Genomic DNA, 23976 nt, shown 5'->3' on the forward strand with positions numbered 1-23976 from the left:
ACCAACAAAATTGTTACAGAAACACTCGGCATTTAATTTAAAATCTTAAGAGTTATTGAAAGCATGCAATCTTTAAATGAAAGCTGAAAAAAATAAGAAGAGAGCATTCTCAACTTTAACAACCTCCACTAATATGAATAAAAGCCTGGGAACAAAAAGTATGTGTATTCCAATAGCTGTAATTATGATGCTTCACCTATTGTACTTGAATGAAAGCAAGAAGATACGAAAATAATTTTTATTTGCCATGACGCACAAAGCATTTTTAAAATCAAGTTATTTAAATCAACACTATCTTCAATTTATAATGAATGTATCATACTTGCATAATGGTTAACTTTTAAGGAAATAATTTAATCAGCTTATGTGAACTTGGAAACTCTGAGATAATAAAAAATATTCAAGTTGCAACTGGAGTTGTTTACATTTGTCAGTACAGATACAGCTTCTGGAGTGCTACTCTGTAAGCTTTCAATGCACAGCCATGCACATACTCCAGGTAAGACGAAGACAGATAGTATTACCCACAAAATCAGTTATTTTGCTTTTCCAAAGAAGAAAAAAACCCACAATACATATCCACCAAAAACCAGCCTAGAAGTTCACTTCAGAGGAAAATAACATTTATTCTTCATGTAATTTGCATAGCCTGAAACCAGTTTGTAGAGAGACCCAGTACACTCCATAGGTCTCATCTTCCAGAAGGGAACTTAATCACCAGGTTCTTCAGCTTCCTTTCTTCCTGCTCAGTTTCTTACAACCGCACTTTCCTTGCCCACATGTGAGGTACCACAAATTCTTAAGTAACTGACATCATTTCTAAAGACAAATCACCTAGATGGCTGGACAAAGCTGATTAAGAAGATACAGTGCAGCCACACCAGCTTCATTTGAATGTGTGGGAAGAACTGACGTTTGTGCCAACACATTTATGTAATGTGGTCCCTGCAGATGTTCAACCGCTTTGAGCTGTCAACTGGCTTTGGAGATACGCATCACAAAGCAGACTGGTAATTTAAAGAAGAACCCTCCAGGTGGTGTGTGGATTTTAACATGGCAAGACATCGAGAAACATGCTGGGATATCTACCTTATAGAACAGAAAGTTTTAAAAACCTCAATGACACATTCCACCAGGGGCTAATTAGAATTAATTTGTACCCCGCGGCCTCAAGAGCTGCTATTATAATACTTAAAACTCCCTAATCATCTTCAAGAAGGCATCCTTTTGCCGTAATTTGGTCTGTGATTGCAGAACAATATAAAGCAGCAAACCTGAAAATTCTTAATGCTAAAGCTTGTCCATCCACACATAACATTTTAAATGCCTTTATTTCTTGTTGAAGTGTGTGTCTGTGTATGTGCACCTGACAGAGAGAGGATGAATGATCTAGTCTGTCCCTTTACCACTGGCAACAGAAACCAGAGGGCTGCACTTGGGCCACCTTTTGTACCCTTACAAGGAATCAAAGGACAAGACCAAAGCATGCATAGTTCTTAAATACCTATATATAGGAACGCCTATCACAAATACTTGAAAAATCTACACAGGAATATCACTACCCTACCCCACCCGACCTCCCTTTTTTTTTTTCCTTTTATAATAAATTACAGGCTCTGCTACGTATTTTACGCATCTTTCCTCTGAGTTTTACACATTCTAACAGGTTTCTTCCTCCTTCACGCTACTGTTAAAATATTTTACCTCTGTGTATTTAACGTCAAAAAGCACAGCTCACACTCCCAAACGCTACATATTTGCTTGATGAATTCTAGTTAAAGCTGCGAGGTAAAACAGCATTCTTCTTAAATGAGACAGTAGGAGATGGCAACTTCTACATGTTCCATTTTGTGAGTATGAAGGATCGCTTACTGAAGTTTTCATGTTGTATGATGAAGAGTCAGCATTACCAAGCACAGCCCTTATGCATCTGTCCACTAGCTAGCTTCATTCAAACACTGCTTGAGAACTTTAAAAACAAGCAGTTTCGCAGAGCTTCAGTCTTCCCTTAGCAGAATGCCTATTAAAAACAGTTAAACAGAATCATTTGATACATAAATACTTGAAATGTACTCACGAAAGTGAACATTCATGAAAGATAAATGCAGTTCCTCTATCAGGCCAACAGCATTTTAATATGTATGGCATACCAAGATAACACTTTATTTTAAAGCCCACCAACCAGAGATTCTTTCTCCAGTCTAAAGAGGCAGAAGTCATCATGTTGATCTTTGTAGCAAAAAATATGCCCAGTTATCAGAATAACCCACGGCTGCTGCTTGAGGCTTAAATTAAGTGTGGGAGATCTACCATAAAAAAGCTATTATGAAAGACATGTCCTTATCTCAGAGAGTAACTTTTCACAAATAAGCACAAATGCATTATTTCATTTAGTGAAAAAACCAATATACTACTAGAAGAGTACACTGCAGTTAAAAGTGGAAGCGACACCAGCCTAGCACTAACATCTACTACAGTATTTACACCAATAATTCTGTATTACTGGTCCTGGGTCCCAGGTTGTATCATTGTACCCCAGAATATTCCTCTGTGTCTTAATTCTCAACCCTTTTCTGCATCAAACATCAGTGTGAAGGATTACAGACTGATCTGGCCCTTTTCCCCTAAGCACAAGTTTCTCTTCCCCTTGAAAGTACAGAAGTAGAACTACCATATTCTGTGGTAGACAGAAGAGCCTGCAAGACTTGGGGAGGGAATTTATGAAGGAGGAAAGGTTCCAAAAACAGGTAAGTGAAGGGATACACTTCTGTGTGTCTGCATAGCTGAGATGGGAACAGAGATACTGGAGGAGATGGACGCTTCAGCAGCAGCTTTCAAGCAGATCACAGGGGACACAAGCAGTCGCTGTCATTAGGGCAGAGATGACAAAGTCTCTTATCTCACCTACAGTCCTTGCATAATTCCTTAGCCCTAGAGCGGAGGTTAAACAGTGTTTTAATTCCTGATTTTATTGTAACATTATTTTTTGTAACAGTGCTGAGAGGGTTTTCTTCATTTTAAATCTTTAACACATTTCAGCCAAGTGCATGTGCTAGCTACTTAAATCTAGTTCAGAACTGCAAACTGAAAAAAAAGTATCTAGGTAGGGTGAAACTCTAATATTAATTAGATCTGCACGTTATAAAACTAAATAACACAATCACTTCACTAAATATCCATTTTAACTACACAAACACTTCATATGCCTTCAGAACTGCAAATCTCCTATCTTGTTGAACCCAAACATTACATTGTGAATACACCAATGAATTTTCACTAATGTATTTCTTTTTCTTGAACTAGAAAAAGTCAGACCATGGGCTGATAAAACAGTAAAAACTTGCAGGATACCTGGGATTGAATATAAAAAAAAGAAGGTATTAGAAAAGTACTGCAACGATAGGATGTTAATTCCTTTGCCAGGTCAATTCGTTCATGGGATGAAACCTGACTTTGAATTATTTCCGTTTGTTATGGTTCTAATTAACCCCTATCACTAGCTTCCCTGTTAGTCCTCTGCATACCGTTGCCCTGGTACTTTTACCAAACCCCTTCCAATCACTAAATTGTGGACTAAGGACAAACGCACATTTCACAGTCCTGCTTTATAGACTATTTCAGGCCTATGCTCTCCGCTGGTTGACTTGGGTGTTCAGAAGGCTTATCACAGTCAAAGGACAAGTAGCATTTTGGAAAAAAACTACAGAAACTATAAACTGTAACCATACTCTCCATCCGAACACTCAAAAGAATCAGGCTCATTTCCAAAAGCAGGATTCCCTCTCTTTCCCTGTGTCCTTTCTTTTTCGAGTTAAGTCACTTCAACTCTAACCAACAACTACCTCTCTTCCCCAATTTCTGAGCACTTTTAACGAACATGCTCCAAAAGACACTGTCACTCCACCATTATAGCAAAAGTTCTTACATCTCATATTGCATCCTGCACTCATCCAAAGCGAGGGAGGGCTGCTGAGACTGCCCATGAATCATGCGCTAGGCACACCCCAAATGCACAGCCCCCTGTATCGCAGAGCTGCACGCAGGCAGAAGTCCTGGATCTGCTGGAATTATGAGGCAAAGCAGCAGCACACCAAACTATAAGTACAGATAATTATATCATCTATGAGACAATACGACTGACCAAACGGACATGAAGCAGTTCACATCCTTGTGAGGCCTCAAGAGAGGCTTGAAAGACCACAGCAACAAAAGAGTAAGAGCTGTCCCACTGTTCTGGCAGTGCTGGAGGCAACTATATGGTTTCAACAAGGGTGAGAAAATTGATACAGAAACACTGAAGAAGCAATTGAGAAGCAAGCTCAATGCTGGAAACGGTAACTCAGCAACTATTGCCTCACCAGAGGCCTCTCTGTATTGTGTAGGCGCTGCCATACTCTCTGTAGCACATCTTTTTCATCCCCTGCAGAGAATTAGTGGCACATCCCATAGCCAACAAAGAATATCGCTTCATGAGGAGCAGGGATGAAAATATACACCATTATATGACAACACACACAATCCCAGGTGTCCATGGAAACCCTAGAAGCCCACAGCTTTCTCCTCCTGACCACAGCTGCTTCCTTCTTTTTCTCAAAGCAATGAAATCAGTGGAATTAATGAAAAGCAGAGATGTGCTAAAAACTTTATTACAATAAATAACCCATATTTTTGCAATAAATCCATTTCCTTTATTTACCAAACTCATTTTCGTTGGCACTTTCGGAGTAAAGTGAAGTACTGGGCCCCATAAAGACACTTGAAACTTTCACAGAGGGTTTAAGAGGCTGTATCTGGGCCTGGGCCACCATGCAGGAACGTGAAGAAAGCAATGCCACAAACCAGACAGCAGAGGTGAGAAAATACAACAGATGAACGAGATAGGGATCAATGAATGCATTCAACAAAACCATATTGCTTTCAAAACAATCTCGCAAAATGTAGAGGTAGTATTCTGCCACCAAGCACTTTACACAAATTACTTGGTCTTCACTTTCTGTGAAGCGGGACAAACCCCAGAAGACACTGGTAGCACAACTCTCATACACTGCCTTTAGTAAGTCCTCGTTCTTTGCTCTCACAGATATTGCAAAAGAAACTTCAGGTAAGACCTTTACACACCACCTTCTACAGCAAACATGAGGAGCTACTAAGAAAGGATGTCCACGCACATCACTTTTTCCATCCTCAAATTTTATTTCATCTGCAGAACAATCACCTACTGCTTATCAATTCTCCTCTCACAAATGCCAGTGTGCATGAAACAGATGCCAATACACTTATTGCCTCAGTTTCCTCTCTTCTATCATGATCCAGCAAATGTATCAGCCGTATGGCCTATCTTATCTCCTGTATGTTGACAGTTCCCAAGAACATTCTCATTGTGCTGCACTGGGCAGATGAGCATATGGCATCCGAACTCCCTCAAGGCACTTCTAGGACAAGGGTTGGGTTCCACACAGGCCACTAATGAACCCACCCACAAATGCCTCCACAGAACTGGATGCACTTCAGGCTGGGATTCAAAATAATTCTGCCACTCAACATAATCAGCATACTGTGTGCTCTACTAAATTCAGCAGAAACGGATGGCTCAACAACTGTGCACACATGTACTCAGTCAATCCAAATTTGTTTGACTTGGCAAATCAGTTAACACAGAGAACAGCTATTACAGTATGACTGTCCTGGGCCTAAGACAGGTTTCAGGGCAAGCTCTACAAAGTTTGAAGGAGATACCAAACATCTAGGAATCTGCAGAAAGGGAAAGAAAAAAAAAAATACTAAAAAGAACAATTCCAACAATTACCTGACTTCATCCTGAAGCACTCACATCAGTATAAAACTAATGTGTCTTTATCATTCATTCTGACCAAGCTTCTAAACTTACTGTAAATGATAAACACTAGTGATCTAATAAGTATAAACTTCTTGCTTAGAAAGAACAAGTGAAAGCAACAAATCTTCCAGAAATCGATATATTTAGGATATAATTTTGCCCTGTGACTTGCTGGACAGAGGACAACATGGTAGCAAACAGTACAAAGGAACTGTTTTTTTTCTCTTTTCTGAATCTATGCAGCACGCACCATATTTTTATTCAGTTACCACATTTTCATACATATCTATATATTTATTTTCATATACATATATACACACACCCCCACATACATACACACACGAGCAAGCCTTTGAAGTATTCTAAGCAACTCTCCAAAGACAAAAGACAGGACTGACCCTCACATTCTAACACATTTCTTTTATAAACTCTAACATAGCTACCTTTCAGTGAAAAATGAAGGGAAGACATTTTCAGTTTCACATGAAAATAACCTTTCATTTGTACATTATTTCTAAATGTACTATTCACACATATGAGAAAAACAAAACCAAAAGTTCATATTTTGAAGAAGTCTATTAACCTCACTTTCCAAATCTGATGTTTTACGGTTAACAAGAAGAGGAAAAAATACAGATTCTTTTGACTTCATGTGCTTTATCAAGCATTCGTTCAAAGGTTAAAAACAGCCCTCTTCAAATGTTCTTTTTACCAAGTCACATTTATCCAATACCTGAAAAATACAGAAGCATGGACTATTCTAACAACAATGAAATTACAGACTCTGAAGTTATGTGAATACTAATGTATAAGAGACACAGGGTGCACAATGCTTTTTCAAGAATACAGCGCATTAGTTAATTTGAATACCACCAGGGAATTATTCAGCCCACTCTTGTTTGGGGAGAAAGTGAAACAATTACACAGAATTGTCAACTGTCCTGGACGTTCCTCCCAACTGCAGTGGAGGAAACAACTGGAGTCAGTGGTGCCACACATCATGCTGCCTCTGACCACACGTCCCTGCTCCTGCCCTGGCACCAACGCTCCTAGGGTCCTGCAGAAAGCCGGGAACCAAATCAGCAGAAAATTGCTGCCACAAAAGGGAAAGGGCTTTCTGCTGCTGTAGCTCAGTGAACCGGCTTTCTGCAGGGTCAGAGCACAAAAGAAGTAAAGATAACGCAGCTAAAGGCAGGTACTGTGCAAGCATTCCTGCTTGCATTTCACACCAAAAGCACCTTGGAACTATGACTGCAGACATTAAATAAAATTCTTCTCTGAAAAAGAACAATTTCTGTTTAAAATAATGTTAGTAATAAAAACTATGGCTCCAGTCAACAATAATCATCAACTACCATGCCTCCCAAAGCACTAAGCACATCACCACAGTGTGAAACAAGGTAGAAGAAATTGCTCTCCTATTTTTCACGACACAGTAAATGCAAACCCCATTGTACTTAACTTTAACAAACTTAATTTGAAGAGTGTCAGAAACAAAAACCTTCTGAAACGTGTATTGTTACACTAAGAAACAAGCCTAATACGTATGCTTTAGCTTATTGGTCTTCGCCTCCTCCTACCCCAACCAGATCTTCTGCCACATTCAGCATAAGAGAAGAATCTGACCGCCTGAGTCCCAAATTGGTTTCAATACCACCAGATTATTTTAAACATATAGTCTCTTTCCTATGTTCTCATGTGAATACCACAGTATTAATGATAAACCAAAAAAGTCTGAAACTTCATTAGTCATAATAATCTTTCCTACTTAGTAAACCAATCAGGAATAATAACTTTGACTAATCCTCTCAAATCATCTTTCCTGAAAAGCTCGTGGAAATGGATTAGCCTTTTAGTGCACAGCAGATTATTTCTATTACATTCTATTGTATCAAAAGGTGGTAGGCGAAGAATGTTAACCAATGAGCCTCTTATTAAGGCACAAAACATCCTTTCAGGTCTCAACTCAAGCTGGAAGGCACTGGCAAAAATAATGCTACAATATGACATGAAAACCACCAAAGCAACCATAGCTTCAATCATTCAACACTCCTAGGGAGATGAGGCCTTTCTCCTCTTTAAAAAAAACCCTAGAATTCAGTAGGGATCACCAAGTACAAGTCCAACACATTCCCTGCAAGCTTAAACATAGCAAATTACAGGTACTAAATTCCTTAACTTCTAGCCTTCATGTATAGTAGGTTGCAAAATTCCCACTATAATCTGAAGTGAAAAAGATATAAGCAGCTGACTATATTCAGAAGAAAAACAAGATCCTTTTTGAAAGGAGGAGGAAAATAATTGGGACACTTTTTTCCTAAGTATTTAGGACATCATGTGATTAAAAAACCAAAAACTTGAGCTTTTTGCCTTTGTTTTGGTTGGGGTTTTGGGGGGTTGGTTTGTTTTAATTCAGGCAATTGATAAAATTCTACCATTTCCCCTCACAATTTTGGGGTTAAATACTAGACGTTTAGCTGGACAAAAATGTAATCACTTTATTTGGTCTAAATGAAAACAAACTAGGAAAAGCTGATCAAATATATTAAGTCCAGTGAAAAGTGAAGAAATTCCTATTGCCACCATGCTAAAGGAAATACAGCTCAGACTTTACAACAGAAGAAGTAACAGAACAAAACTCCATAAAGTTACTCTCTAGATCTCTCAAAATGAGAACAAAGAAAATTCCCCGTCTTTACTTCCCTGCATAGACACTTCATATTTACTAGTCCCACACCACGTTTGCAGCTGTAAAAGAAACTGTATGGATTTTTCTTTGCTTCATACCAGAAAGCACTCAATTATTGCAGTTGCTGAAATCTGAAGATAATAATCAAGAAAATTTAAGTACTCCAGACTTTTCTAAAACTTGTTGCAGGCCTTTACCATTCCAGAAGAGAAGCTAAGGCAGGGCACTACTGACAGGACCCCACTGCCACACATACGCATTTCAGATTACTGTTGCACAGGAACTTTACCGAAAAGTTTAAAAAAACAAAAAGAAGTGCTAGTTCATGCCTGACTAAATACAACGTCTCCTAAGCAAGTCATCAACTACGACATCAATATATGGATTGTATTAGCTACAAACAAAGCCAGAAATAACACAGGCCAGTGTCACTCCTGCCATGACAGCTACAGTCCTTCCACTACCAGACTATACTATTAAAAACACAGCATTTTGTATAAGAGAGTTAACTTTTTCTCATCTAGATGTATAACTGAGTCCCTCAGGAAATCACTTGCAACCCAACATCGTACCTCAATTTCCAAGACAACTGAGAACCACCACATTAGACAGAGTCTGCGCAGACTTTCTTGTACCAAGGTTGATCCACCTACTAAAGTCTCAAGCTTCCCATTATTTACTGTACCTTTTTCCTGTGTTTCCTTCCCCCCTTGTGATAGAATTGTCCCCTTGCCCCAAAGTGGACAACAGGTTGTACTTCACATGTAATAAAAATCCAATTTTACTAGTCAGAGTAGCCTCCAGCTATGTATGCTATGAAAAAAAAAAAATATTGGGAGAGGAAACCTCCAGCTATCTCATTTGGCAGCAAGGAGTGGGAGAAACAGTAAAATCTTCTGCTAATACACAGCCACCCTCATTATTCTCATTGCAGCATGCTCTTTCTGATGCTCAAGCAGGTGAAGGAGGGCCTGCTGCAAATTCTGTCTCCTTCACGCTTTCAGCTAGGAGCTAAGAAAAGAATTTGCCCTCTACCTCTGCAATGAAAAGCAGACTCCAGAAATCTCTTCAATTATAATTATTGTGGGAGTGTGGTCAGGAAGATAATAAATCAGGTTGCTGTATCACAGATGTACAAAGCAGGGGGAAGTGAGAGGAAAACAGGAGTTAGACCGCTGTAACAGAAATAAATTCTCAAGTTATGCAAGGGAGGAGGGCAGGGAAGGTGAGATAACAGCCACAAATTTATTTTAGACCAGAAAGAAAACAAAATATTTGGCTACAAATTCCTTACAATACACCTAGGAAGCAATCATACAAATAAACAAGTCCCCAACTAACCTTTAAATCCAGTTTTCCAAACTGCATTTTTATAATAAAATATTTTGGCTTTGGCAGAATGCCTCGCTGGATTACATGGGGTGCTTATTTACACTGCAGTTACTCGTTAATGACATAATTGGAACAAACTGATGAAAACTTCACATCTAATGAAACACACAAAGTCTTCCAAGTTTTCCTGTGAGGGTTTCTGTGCATAACACTGAACTGGAATTTGAGAGGTCTATGTTCAATTCGTGGTCCCACACCCATGCTTCCTATAAGACCCTACATGCATGTGTATGCACACACCAAGCACTGGTATTTGCTTATACAAAAGAATTTTCTCAAGTAGAATTGAACATTTCATTTAGCTGTGAATGCGCACAAAGGACTATTTGCACTAAATGCATTATTTATATGATTTCTGAGACCAAACTCTTCAAGTTTTTAGCATAGCCATCCTCAGTCCTTAATTTACAAGGAAGGTAATTATAACTAAAAGAATACACTGCATTCCTTTAATGGTATCATGAGAGAGATGAATTTATATCTTAGATATCCAACTGTACAAATTCACATGTGGAAAGTCTTGATGTGTGTTAAAGATTTACACAGTAAAGCACAACCAAGTTAATTTGGTTTCACACTTCTGGGGAAAGAAAAAAAAAAAAAATCTAATTTGAGCTGACGAGTTACTCACTATTTCCACGCAGATCAGTTGCATTTTTAAGAAAGGCAAACAAAACAGGTTTGGTCTGATCCAAAAAGGTGTTTCTTATACATGAGCCATAACCTGGCAGGACCTGGAGACACATTCATGATTCTGATATCCTCTATGCTAGAAAATGACTGAGTATATTCAGAAACCTACAATTTTAGCAGAAAACAAGCAGAAACTTGTAGATACTGAGTGATTAGGGAAACACAAGAAAACAATAAGCCAATGGTTATCGACATGACAGAGAACTGTTCTAACAGATCACCATTCTAACTATTTCCAGGGCTTTTCCCCATAGGCTTTGCAGAAAATAAAAGAACTGAAGAAATAATGATTCAGCTACAGATGTCCTCAACATTGCTTTCCACGTGCCAAAACAGTAGAACAGAAATGTCAAAAAATTACATTATTTTTATCATAAATTCATCGTAAATTCATTCAAATTCTTGTAAATTAATTTCATCATAAATTCATCATTTTTATCGTAAATTCTTCATGGAAAGGGTTGTCAGGCATTGGAACAGGCTACCCAGCGAAGCTGTTGAGTCACTGTCCCTGGAGGTGTTTAAAAGGCATTTAGACAAGGTTCTTAGGGACATGGTTTAGTGCTACAGTCAGATTATGGTTGGACTCTATGATCCTGAGGGTCTCTTCCAACCAAAATGATTCTATACTTTATCTCATAATTGAGTATTGACTCAGAATTAACCCAATTTGGATACTGTCACTTTTCTCAAGTGACTTTTTAAAAAAAAAAAAAAAAACACCACAAAAACCACCACACAACTGACTTAGCAAATACAGGGTTCTTTTAAAGAAAAGCTGCTGAAACAGACATGTCATACAAAACACTTCTAACTCCAATAACCTGTATTTGCATTATATTACTACATTATTAGTTCATATATAATATTGAATATTCATATACAAATGCCGACTTGTAAAATTGTTTTGGTTAAAATTCAATATTTCACAACTTAAGGGGCACATAGCTACAGTCTCTCTTTTCAAACCAATTTCTCTTTAAAGATAGCATCAGAAAATTGAGGTTAATTAATACAAAGCACAAAACACACTATTACACAATCTGGACATAGAAGAATTGACTTCTGGTGATTTAAGACAATCTAGTTAATGGAGACTTTAAACTACTATTCTGCTTACATCTTACACAATCAATTAAAAGCCATGAAATAAACTGCTATGACCTTCTGCAGAATGAAAGTACCAATGCTGCTTTACACCACAACACATGAAAAAAGTTAATTGGTCATAAAACTCAGAGAGCATTTTAAAAATGAACTGCCACATAAAATTACTGTAGTACATGAAATCCCCAAACAGAACTTGTCCGTGCTGTACAGAGCCAGAGTCAGTCTCTGCCTCTCATATGAATAGATGCAATCTCAGCAACCAGACACAATAAATACAAGATGAAGGGAATGGCAAGCATAGCAGCAACACACAGAATTAATTCCAGAGGCTAGGAATCACATCATGAAAATTACTTCATTATTTTAACTTGTTAATTATTCATGCAGCAGAGATACAGGAAATAGCAGGAGAAAGCTAATAAAAGAGCAAACAACCAAGAAACACTGATGGAGGGGATTAGAGAGATATAGAAGGAAAGTTATGAAAAACAGCACATAAGGAAAGAAGGGGGGTTGGGGTAAGGTTGCACATTCAATAGCAGGGCCAACCTAAGGCATTTCTGCTGTCTCCCCACTGGTCCTTACCCCTGCTCTAGCACTGTGGCGTGCTGCTTCCTCCTTACTAACATGCATAATCATTTGTGAAACTGTACTGTGAATCAGCCAGGGCTGAAAAACAACCTGATTAAAAAAAAAAAAATTTTGACATAACTAAGAGAAAAATACAGGAGCAGAAATGAGCGGCTGTAAGGGAAAAATAGGTCATGCAAACACTTTTACCCGCAAAAAGGTGCAACTGTGGGATTAAAGACCAACGCCTATGTTCAGACTGTGCAAATACACCTCTCAGCTACGTCTTGTAACTTGTAATGCTACAAGCACCACAAAACACGTTTGGATCACATCAGCTGACAAACACTGAAAAGAGGACTTACACAGCAAAAGGTGGCCAAAGCACTTGGTTGATGTTGGGGAACACATTTTTTTGGAGGAAGAATGTACCTTTTGCTGAAGTGCAATACACTTCCAGCTGCTCTTAGTGACTTTTTTCCCCACTGCATCCTCTTTAAGACAAATGTAGGATTCCACGAGCAGAATCTGCAGTCTACTGTTCAGGTATATATAACATGGAGAGTCACAAAGCATGATGCTGTACTGCTTAAATGCGTGAAATGGAGATGCAATAAAGAGGGATCATGAGCTAGATTATCAAATACCAGCCAGCAGTACATGGTACTACCTGCTACATAGTAATACTTGGTACTTCAGGTGGCAACTTAGTGCCTACATTTCTGACATTCAAATGGAGTATTCTATTATTTGCTCCATTCCCTCTTCATGCAGTTTCATCCTTAGGAGATATCTTTCTTTACCATCATCAATTTCAAACATTTAAGGACAGAAAGGCCAAAACTAGATCTTTCCTTCTATCCAGACTCTGCTACTAGATATGACATAATACTAGATATTATATATTATATATTATTATATTACATATTGTACTAGATATTATATAATAGCACCAATGCCATTTTTGGAGGCACTGAAGTGAGTGCAGAACCAGTTACAAGATAGAAGGACAGAAATTCGTCAAAAATAGCAGGTTAGGCTGAAGTTTTCATACTGTTTGTGATATGTTTATGTCAATTCAACTTTGTGGGGGAGTGTAACGCAGGACACAATCTAAAAGCACTCGCAGCTACACTTGTAAAGTCGTGTTCATTATAAACTCTTATTCATTTAAAAAAAAAAATCAGACTAAAAATTTTCATACTAAATAAGTACAGACAGTTTTAGAAACCCTTTTTTCTACTATTATCTGGAAGTTAAAAATAGGATGAGACAAAGAGTCCAAAGTTGTACTCTGAAAACTCAGCTTTAATTTTAAAAGCATCATTTTGTAACATTTTGAATGAATACCCTAAACATACAATCGAAGGTACTACTTAACATCCACTTGATCTCACAGGGAACCTAAATTCAATCTCAGCAGTGTGAAATGTCCTAGTCATTTCAACAGTTACCCATTAAAGTGCCCTTAAAAACAGCTTTTAACACTAGCATTTAAAATTATTTCATGTTCGAAGACAATTATTAACTCAAACAATTGTATAAACCCACACAATAGCAGCTTTTCACTTGACTGGACTTGAACAATAAATATCACAAATAACCTCCAGGTAACAGAAGTCACTTTTACTATTTCTGCTGTTAATATTTTGAAATTCAAGAAGACTATAGGGAAATAATTCATACATAAAAGAAAACTGCAAACAGAAAAAGAATAAGCTTTTCTCTACATTTACTGTGGCTATTAACAGGTGTAAACCACCACAATGAAGAGCCAAAAATCAGTAGTAGGAAAGAACTCTCTTATGACAAGAACAGCTAAGCACTATGAACTGTTAAGTTGCCTAGTGAGACTGCCTAATTTCTATTATCAGAGGTTTGTATGGGTTTCAAAAGCCTAATGGTACCATCCTTTCATGTAAAACAGTTCTGACAAAATTCACTAAGTCCATTTTATTCAAATAGACGGCAGGCAGCTACCCAGTTTCCTCCTTCTGTTAGTTTTCTGCTGTTTTAGTGAACTGAATCAGCAAACACCTGACAAGCAGAGATGGCACGAAGGAAGTAGAATAATACATGTCCAATGTCAGGACTTTAACCTTCAGCAATAATGAGTTATGTCAGCTCACCGCATCTCATAAGACTGTATCTTAAAAAACAGATTAAGCAAACAGATTAGACAAACATCTGCTAATAATACTGTAAGTACAATTTATCCTTCCTCAGGCTGAGAGGAACACACCAGAATTTTTGAGGTCATTTCCAGCACTGCTTTATCTAAGCTTTAAAAAAGCAACGCACAGCCCGTTTTGAATGCATTTAGTGAAACTTTAACAAAATATCAAATTGAAATTTCACTAAATGTATTAAAACAGATAAATATTTGCCTTGTTAGCATCGTCGCAATTAAATGTTATGTCTAATGTAGCATGCATTTTTCTCACCTGCGTTTCCCATGTAAAATACCTCCTTGCTGAATGGATAAGCCTGAAATGTCTTATGCCTAAACTACTTCACTTTTAATCTATAAGTAGGAATTCATTTTTCCAGATCTTACTTTTTTTAATAAAAATCTGCCAGATGTGTATTAACTGTAAAATGCTGGCTGCACACACCAGCTTCTTGATTTTGCTAATACACACCTCCAGGGTTACTATTGCTCAAATCTAGCCTGTGCAGAAGACTGAAAACAACAGACTGGCAAGGGCTCAGACTTCTTTGAACAGCAATAGAACTGCAGTACTAGGAGTCTTCCAAGAGATTTGCAAGTTGAAGTTAAGTTCAGAAGTTACACAGAATCATTAATCTTGCTGGTGAAGCTTCTTAGTCTGTCATTTACACCAGCCTGTGATTGCAGGTCTGGTAGACATTCACATTATATTACCTGGAGGAGACTTCAGGGAAAGAAAGAAAAAAAAAAAAAGGTAGAGAAAACAAAACACAGCTGTACTCTAATCAGCTGGCCAATATTAGCAAAGACTTCCTCACGTAAATATCCTAATTCCCTCTTATTAAAGCATAAACTTCTTTCTCTGGTTTACATGATGGAAATACTACTTGGTCAAGCATACATTTAGTTTTCACTTTTCTGTAAGGTATTAAGCACCTCTCTTTGTGACTCACTCTAATACACCTGCAGCATATTGGTCAGAAAACAAGGAATCCATTGAGAAGCTTGAAAGCTGGGGAAAAAAATGAAATGATAAAAAGAAAAAACTTAAATGTCAATATCTTATTTAATTTGATAAGCTTGTACACACTTCATGTGTCACCTGCTCTGGAGACCACACAGAAAAGCAATAAATACAATACATCACCTTTCCCATTTTGCCTATTCCTTTCCCCAGAAGACCATGAATGCTTCAAACAAGAGAGACTCTTCTCTCATTTGCATAGGACAAAACGTGCTAAATTAGATTGGATTTTCAAGATGACTTTTACATATGGAAAATTCACCATCCCCAAGCAGAACTCAGATCACGCACTACAAATGGAAAATATCCGAACACAGTTGCTAGTGGAAAACTAACTGGTCATAAAAACAAAGGTTTTGTCAATTATTACATTCATACTCAGGGAAGGGAGGGTTGTCAGCACATGTTCATCTTCATATGCTTACTAATAATTACTTCCATATGCATTCAAATTCTTGGTCATTGAAACAGCATTTTGTTGATTCTTCCTTCCCAAACATACACATACCTAAAGCTCTCACACGCACAAAGCTTCATTGCTATCAAACCAGGGACAAATAAAGCCAAAAGAAACTAGCACCTCTATATTTTCTGTATACATGCATATGAAGCAGAGCAAGTAACAAAAAAGCAGAACAAGATCATAAGATACCTCAAAAATGTAAACAATAAAAAAATGAGTATTACACACATAAGGAGGAAAGACAGCATCTTCTGTAAGGACGACATACTTTAGAGCAATGAAACAGACCTTTCAATCTAGATATTATAGGAAATTCCTAGAAGCCCAAACCAGCTGACTTCCCACCAAAACACATGCTTTACACCATAATTCCAAATTTTCTCCTCAAAATTCCACCAGAATATAACTGTATCACTGTTTGCTGGGAAACCATACTAACGCATATTCAGAAATTTAGGGCAGCGTTTACAAGAAAAACCTCCCTTTTGTCCTGAGAGTTATAATGACCCTTTTTATAGTATTTTCAACATGATGAGATGAAACAAAATACAGTATAGTTCATCTTGTGACTGATGTAATGTGGGCAGGGAACAATACTGTGGAAATGAAAAGCCAAGGATCTTTGTCTCTTTCTAGACGGATTGCCAAGTCTTAATAGTTGGAGGGAGAAATAGCTTAGCATCCCAAATAAAACACTGCAGTGCATTTTCATTATTTCAGTAAAGTCGTTGCAATTTTTGGCAACCCCATAGGAAACTTAGACCCTTCAATGAAAGTCCAAGCTAAAAAGCTAGAAAAAAAAGTCTCTAGTTTAAAAATCACAAAAGAAACAAATCATTCAATGGCTCTGGAAATAAATCGCAAGGAGTTCGCCGCTCGCATTACAAGCAATACTAAAAAGATAACCTCGACAATAACCGGCCATAAACCTATAAAACGTTGTATCTTCTCGTCACCGCCACCGGTATTTGGCAGCAGGCGGGGAAGGCGCGACCGGCGGCTGGGCCGGGGCGGGAGGCGGGGGAAGGAGGCCGCTCGCTCCGGCCGCTCGCCCCTGCGCTGCGATCCGGGGGCCCGCGGGGGCAGCCCCGCCGCCGGCCCAGCCCCGCCGCACCTCTCCGGCCCCAGCAGCCCCCTGCTGACGCCCAAAGCAGGCCCTGGCGCCCGGCAGCGGCGCGGCGGGAGCGGAGCGGGGCCGCCCGCTCGGGCGGGGGACCGGCGGGACGCGGAGCGGGCACAGACCCCGACGCCGCGGGGAGGCGGGAGCCGGCGGGCCCGGTGGCGGTGCTTACCTGCGAGAGCTGCCGGGGGTTGGGGCAGCCGAAGAGCGCGGAGCTGGAGCTGAAGCTGATGGCCCCTCTGCGGTTGAGGACGTGCTGCGGCACCGGCCTGTCCAGCGGCAGCACCGGCAGCTGGTAACATACTTCCATTGAAGAAGCCTCCGTGCGCCGACCCGCCGCAGGGCAGCGGCCTCGCCCGCCGCCGCACCTGCCTGCGCAGGGCTCGCCGCAGCGGGACGGCGGGGGGAAGCCCGCGGCGAAACCCCGCGGGGGCCCGGCGCCTCCTCACCGCCCCCGCACTCCCCGGGGGGTCGGGCCGGGCCGCGCCGGGCCCCGGGCCTTTGTCCTCCGCCGCCAAAGCCCGGCGGGAACCGCCGCCGGCAGTGAGGGGGAGGCGGCGAAGCGGGACGCCTGTGTCAGCGCTCGAGGCGGCGAGTCCCGGCCCGGAGCCCTCGGCCGCCGCCGCTCCCTCGGCCTTGCTGCCGCTGGCGGGAGCCGCTGTCAGCCCCGCTGCCCGGCGCCGCGCATGGAGGCGAGGCTGGCCTGGGGGGGCCGCTTTGGGTGAGACACAAGCCGCGCTCGCCCCTATTGTCCGGCACGGCCGGGAGGAGGAGGCGCCGCTGCCGCACAGCCCCGCTCCGCCGGGGGGAAGGGGCCGGGCCCTCAGAGAGGGGACCCAGGGAGGAGAAGGAGGAGAAAGAGGAGGAGGGAGCGAAGGAGGAGGATGAGGAGGAGGATGAGGAGGAGGGAGGACGCTTTCGCCCCGCCCGCCCCCACTCGGAACAGCCCCGAGCGCACCGGCCCGGGAGGAGGCACAAGCCCGACGGACTCTGCGTGGGTCGCGCGACTGGCGACACGCAGAGCGTCATCACGTAACTACCCACTCTCCCCTTCCTCCCGCCCGTGCGCAGCAGGGTGGCTCGGCGGCGCCAGCGGGCCCCGCGCGCATGCGCCCTCCTCTTCGCGCCTTCGGCGAGGCCGGGGCCGGGACGGCTGGGCGGGGGCGCCGCACCCCACAGGCGGCAGCGCTGCCCGCGCAGCAGGGTGGGAGGCGGCACCTCCTTCCCTCTTTGCCTCTCCCCCTCCCTCCTTCCCGCCTTCCGTTCCCCCGGCCGGCTGAGCACGTGCCGTGCCCGGCGCTGCTCGGGCGAGGCCTGAGGGGCCGCGCCGGGAGGTGGCGGCGGAGGTCGGAGCCGCCGGGCGGGGAAAGCGGCGCCGGGTGGGGACGACTTGACTTGGGACCTGGGACCTGCTTTTTCTGTGAGCCCTCGGTGTCCCCTGGCCGTGCCCGGAGGGGCGGGGGCGCCTCGCTGAGGGGGCGGTGGGAGAGGCGGCCTCGCTCGGTCCGTACGGCCGGGCCCAGGGCGCCCGGCTTGCGTGGCTACTCGAAAATCGAACACGGAAAGAAAATTTTTGTTTGAAGAGCGTTGTCTCTCAAAAGCAATACACTGGGGAGTTTGCACTTGAGTCTTCGATGTTCATTTTTTAGAGCGTGGAGGGGCATCTTTTTGCAAGACGAAGAGTTAAAACCGTGTTTTGTTAAGTTAAAAGCTGAAGTTCCTGGCAAGCCACACAATTCCAGGAATTGACCTTTAAGGAAGAAATAGGGTAATTCATGAAGTGATCTGGTCCATAGCTGTGTACATCACATTAGCGGAGACACTTTAACTTTGCTTCATTTCTTTAGGACTAAACCTCCCTTTGTCTTCCTGCAGCTGCTTTTTTCCCATTCTTTCATCTCTTTTATTTCTCCATCAAAAAATCCTAAATATAGCATGATAGGTAAGGGAACGATTCTGTTCTTTGAATAATATATGAAGTGCCTGTACCCACTTAAAAATCAGATTTTGCAAAATGATTCATATGATTTAATTTTGCATAATACGTTGTTCTTCTCAGTGCTTGCTTACTGACAGAAAGGTTTAGATTTCACATGATAATGGTTATTTATAGGCAATGACATGGCTTTGGAGGAACCCATTTGGAAAGAATAGGTGGTTTGTGTGGAGGGTTTTCATCTGTTTGAACTAGTTGTAGAAACAAGAAGTTTTACAGATGTGGCTGACGGCCATTTTACTCTGAGCTACAAGGTTAACAAACGCACCTTGTTCTTTTGCAGAACTGCAATCTACGTTGTTTCATGGACAGCCACAAGGACGGATGGATGCATCAGAGAAAACACTGGATCAACTGCCTTGTCTTAAAAGCTTACTTCAGCTGGTTTTCTCCCATTTCTTGAAATAAAAATGTCACAAACATTTACCATGTGATTGCTTAATATATGCATGCAAGAATTCAAAATATATAAGCACATAATTCATAGTAAAATAGCACAGTATTTTTTTTTCAGTAATTAAGGTATGTTGGGTTTTCTTCAGCATTCTTTGACAGTTTACTCATATTTGGCCTTCTTACATTAAATCAATGCTGCATTTAAGCTACTGGTATAGCTCCACCAGCTTCACTGGAGTCACAATTTCCCTCCCCCATTATTCAAAATTACTTTGGGTTCTTTCCTATTAATAACGAATCAGTTTTCTGTACTCAGGTAGGATGGTTCTTTAGTCAGTCTTAAATTCAATTTGCGAACAATATATCATGACTTGTAGGAAAAAAAGCATATTCTTACTTTCACTAAATATACGTAGTGTATATTTCAATCCTACAGGGTCAAACTATAAATAAAGATTATTGATAATGTGTTTTACAGTTCCTATCAGTTCTATGTACTTTCCATGTGACTAGTTGAAACTAGTTCTTTAAGGTCATATTAGCGTTCAGTCTGAGCCAGTATATCCTTAAATAACATAATCAGCATTTTCCCTCGCTAATAATCAAATTATCTTTGATCTCTAATTAATGTTACATAAACATCTTTAAGGAATCTGAAATACAATGAAGTAAGCAGAGGTTTTCCAGGTAGTGACTGATTCTGCAAGTGCTCTGCTTTCAGGACTCAAATTACTATTTTTAATAAATACAGAAGTTACTAATGTAAGCCAGGTGATGATTTATTGTATGAGTTTACAAGGAATAATTGCAGAGGATTTGTTTTTTCTTTGCTCACAGCCCTCAGAATCCCCCTCTATGCTTAATTTAAGACTGGAGATTTGCTGGCAGGTTGTATCTTCCAGAAACAGGGAGTGACTGTGGAAACATACGAACAAAAGTCAGTTTTGAATGCAGCTGCAGACTGTCTCAAGTTTAATAGCTGTTCAAAGGCAGCTTTTTGTAACTCCACTGAAGATATTATTGGGAATAATAACATGAAAAGGTGATTCTTCTCGTGCTGTTGTTCTTTCTTAAATGCATTTCTAGAAAACTTGCTAGAGTGCACACAGTTGAAATGGTCTCAGCCATGAAAGTTGTGTTTTTCTGAGTGGTTATGGTTGTCTGGACAAAAATCTTCACACGACAATAGTGTTAATATGACCAGGAGCGTCAGTGTCAGCATAAGCCAGCGGATAAAGCTTTTCTTTGTGTCATTTTTACAGGCATAATAACAGTCGATGTGCAGAATATTTTTAATGTCAGAGTGGGAGGATATGAGAAGCCCAGGTGCAGTTTCAGAGGTACAGCTTGTAAGTTTAGTGGGGTTATGAGAAGCTGAATATTCACAGCTTTTTGTGTTGCTGATGGAAGTCGTCTTGGGCCCCTATGAACAGACAAAACGGATGTGTTGCACATTCGCCAGCTGAACCATTTCTCAATGTACCATTCAGTGTGCAGAACCTGGTAGCCCCCATGATAAGCTGTCGAGCAGCAATCGCCCATTTTGTCTGTAGAAAATACAGTGGTTCGTTTTGATTTGGTTTTGTAACTTTTTTTGAATGTTTTATATGTTGCCCCAATACCTCATTAAAATTGTACATCCTTTCTAGGTTTCTTTATATGTAGGTGTAATTACTATTTTCAAAATGGTCTTAACAAGGATTTTTTAAAGCAATTTTGACTATTTTAAAAAAGTTAAGCAAGCAGTCCTATAATTAGTACACTGAGATTTAAGTCTGAGTTTGGAAGTTGTATTTAGGTTCAAAAGATTCCTGGTGTCCCATCTGATTCTTTATTGGCCTGTTGGCAGTAAAGAAGTCTTCTAATATTAAAACTGAGAAGTGAGCTAAAATTCCAACATGCCAACTAGACTAAAGCAGCAGTGTCTTATTAATCTCACCGTGTTGTGTTGTCAAAAACTAAAGGAGAGCAGTTTCTTGTTTAAAGCTCAAAAATGAGATGTTTCTGAGTAACACTAGAATTTTTTAGACAAGGAACATTTTGGGTTTTTTTAATTTCTGGTTAAATTAAAGATGAGTTCACTTCCTTGTTGCAGAAGCTTATTGGTGTGAGAAGTTAGAATAGTTGCTTTTTGGGTGTGCTAAAATTATTAGAAAATGTCTAGCGACAAGAAAGACACATTAACAACCATCTCCCTTTGGTGAATGAAGCAAACCAGAAATGGGGACTGGAATAGTTTGCAGCATTTGCACATCTGATAATTTGGATAACTACATCCAGGAACCTAGCAGTCTTTCTCTTACACCTACCTTCCTCTTGCACTTTGGCTTTTTTACTATTCTATTTTATTTAAAGTGCCATTTTGTTCTATTATTCCCGTCACAAAAAGAGTTAAGTTGAAATAAATATTAACTATGCTTAGAATTAACAAATACTTTCAGAGGATCACATTAGGAGTGAAAATCTATACTAATTAGTATTCAAATTAAATTACTCCATTATATTTCAAGTAATTATTTTTTCTGCAATTTCAAAAGATGCTCAAATGTACTACTTCAGTTTCTCTGTTAAATTTGAGCTTCCATCAAAAATGAATCAGGTATTTCATGTTTTTATGATTGCTGCTTAGCTAATTGGTGGGACTACTCTTCTGTCAAAACCTGCAGCAGTAGAAGGTAATCCAGATCAGATAAGTAGAACTCAGAGGACTGAATATTTGCAGCAACTCATTTTTTTCCACCAAGTAGCATCCTGACATTTCCTGGTGAAGGAAAGAATGTGTCAGGGTTAACATTAGCATGATTTCTCCTTGAAGTCTGGAAAAACATCTGTCATTCTGCCAGTCTTCCCATTAAATACCTGAGCAAATGCAGCAAGAAGATTTCATTACTTTCAAGAGACTACCTCTGGCTTTATTTAGGTTTATTCTTTGCTAGACCTTTTGTTTTCAACAATAGCAAAAAGGAGGTAGCTGGAATCCTGTCTGATTTACAACTCACTAAATTTCTATGAGCTTAATCCAATTAAAACTGGAAGGAATGTTGCCAATATGTCAACAAAAATGCAACAAAGCGACGACAGGGTTAGTTTACAGAAATTCCTGAATTCCTTTGTCTTGACCAAATGAAAGAAAATTGTTCTTGTAAGACAAGTGCATACTAAAAGGATTAACTCTGATAAACTGACTTTTATGCTCAGACAAAAGCCAGTCTGAGTACTAGGAGAATGTTTTCCGATCAACTTCTCAAAAGCAGCTTTGCATTTAATTAGAGGCAAGTCTCTTGTTTAAAAGTCAAGGTGGGGTTTACCACACTAAAATGCAGAAGCCGGGACTCTTAGTGGTGAGGAGTGCACTGGAAATGTGGCTTTCAAATATTATACATCTGTGCTAAGCGAGATGCTGCTGTGCGGGGGGGGCGTGCCACTCCATCGCACTCCTCCTGGCTGTTTGCTCCTACCAGTACCGATGCTCATCTCCAGGGTAAGCCAAGAGAGTTCAGGGAGTTAAACTGGCAGAAAATGAACTTCCCCCCCCTAAAAAAAGAGAGTGGGACCAGCCAGACAGCATGGCTGGTTACAAGGTGCAGGTATGTAACTGGCAATGGAAGTGCCCCTTTTGGAGTCAGCCCCCAGTTAGACCACATCGTCTGTATCATAAAAACTCACCTACCTGCCCGTGAATCAGGATTATGCAAGGCATTACTAGAATACTAACTCAAAAAGTAATTCATTTCAGAAAATCTAGCTTTAAAATCTCACATAAAGAGATCTTTTGGGATGTATGTGTAACACATTGAAATATATAACATATATATGGAATATATAACATATGTATGGAATATGTATATAACATGTATGATACAAGGCAAGCATAGCAGAATCTGCAGCGAAAATATGGGTTAATTGGCATAAAGTATTAGTGCAAAGTATGTACTTCATGCATGTTCTTACATGCTTTGCTGAGTTGGGATTAGTCATGTGTCAGAACATCAGTTAAATCTACGTAAATCAATACCATGTCAGCATCTTTCTAGATTAAATTACATGGCTAGAAGTTTGTAGAATACTTTTTTCCAGGATAGGCCTAAGAAAATAAGCAACCTTTATAATACTTAATCTCACTTTGGACTCTGAATATTTGTTAATATAAGTATTTACTAAGCAATTTCATTCTAAAATGTATAAAATCTGAATAAATATGCTAGTTTGCAAATTGTTCAAAACCTGCAAACCAGCGTGTTCTATAGAATATCTAAAACCAGGGAAAACCATGACATCTACTCAGTTGTATGCAGGAGGTTTACTTATACAGTCAGTTTGTTATTACACAAAATAAGTGGAAAAAAACATATTCTGTAGTTCCTGTAATTTGTGTAAAAGGACATAAAGAGTCTGATGAAAGATCCTGTTACTTGACTGTAGAACATGAACATTTGAGAACCAATGGGCCCAAAGAGCTTAATTTGGTGAAGACTTGGTTATGTTGTTGCTGATCCTGAACAGGATGATCTGTGAGC

General features: G+C 40.2%; 1 protein-coding gene across 2 annotated transcripts in view; it reads right to left on the reverse strand.

Annotated features, from left to right (window-relative positions):
* Positions 1 to 17393, reverse strand: part of PDE7A (phosphodiesterase 7A) — a 77828-nt gene extending 60435 nt beyond the window's left edge. For both annotated transcript variants that reach the window (XM_065628073.1, XM_065628074.1), the window contains exon 1: positions 17240 to 17393. In XM_065628073.1, coding sequence (XP_065484145.1) covers positions 17240 to 17377 — 138 coding nt within the window. In that variant the 5' untranslated portion in view covers positions 17378 to 17393. The remainder of the gene's footprint in view (positions 1 to 17239) is intronic.
* Positions 17394 to 23976: the final 6583 nt, after the last annotated feature.

The sequence above is a fragment of the Caloenas nicobarica genome, chromosome 2, assembly GCF_036013445.1.
Source record: "Caloenas nicobarica isolate bCalNic1 chromosome 2, bCalNic1.hap1, whole genome shotgun sequence".
Taxonomy (NCBI): Eukaryota; Metazoa; Chordata; class Aves; order Columbiformes; family Columbidae; genus Caloenas; species Caloenas nicobarica.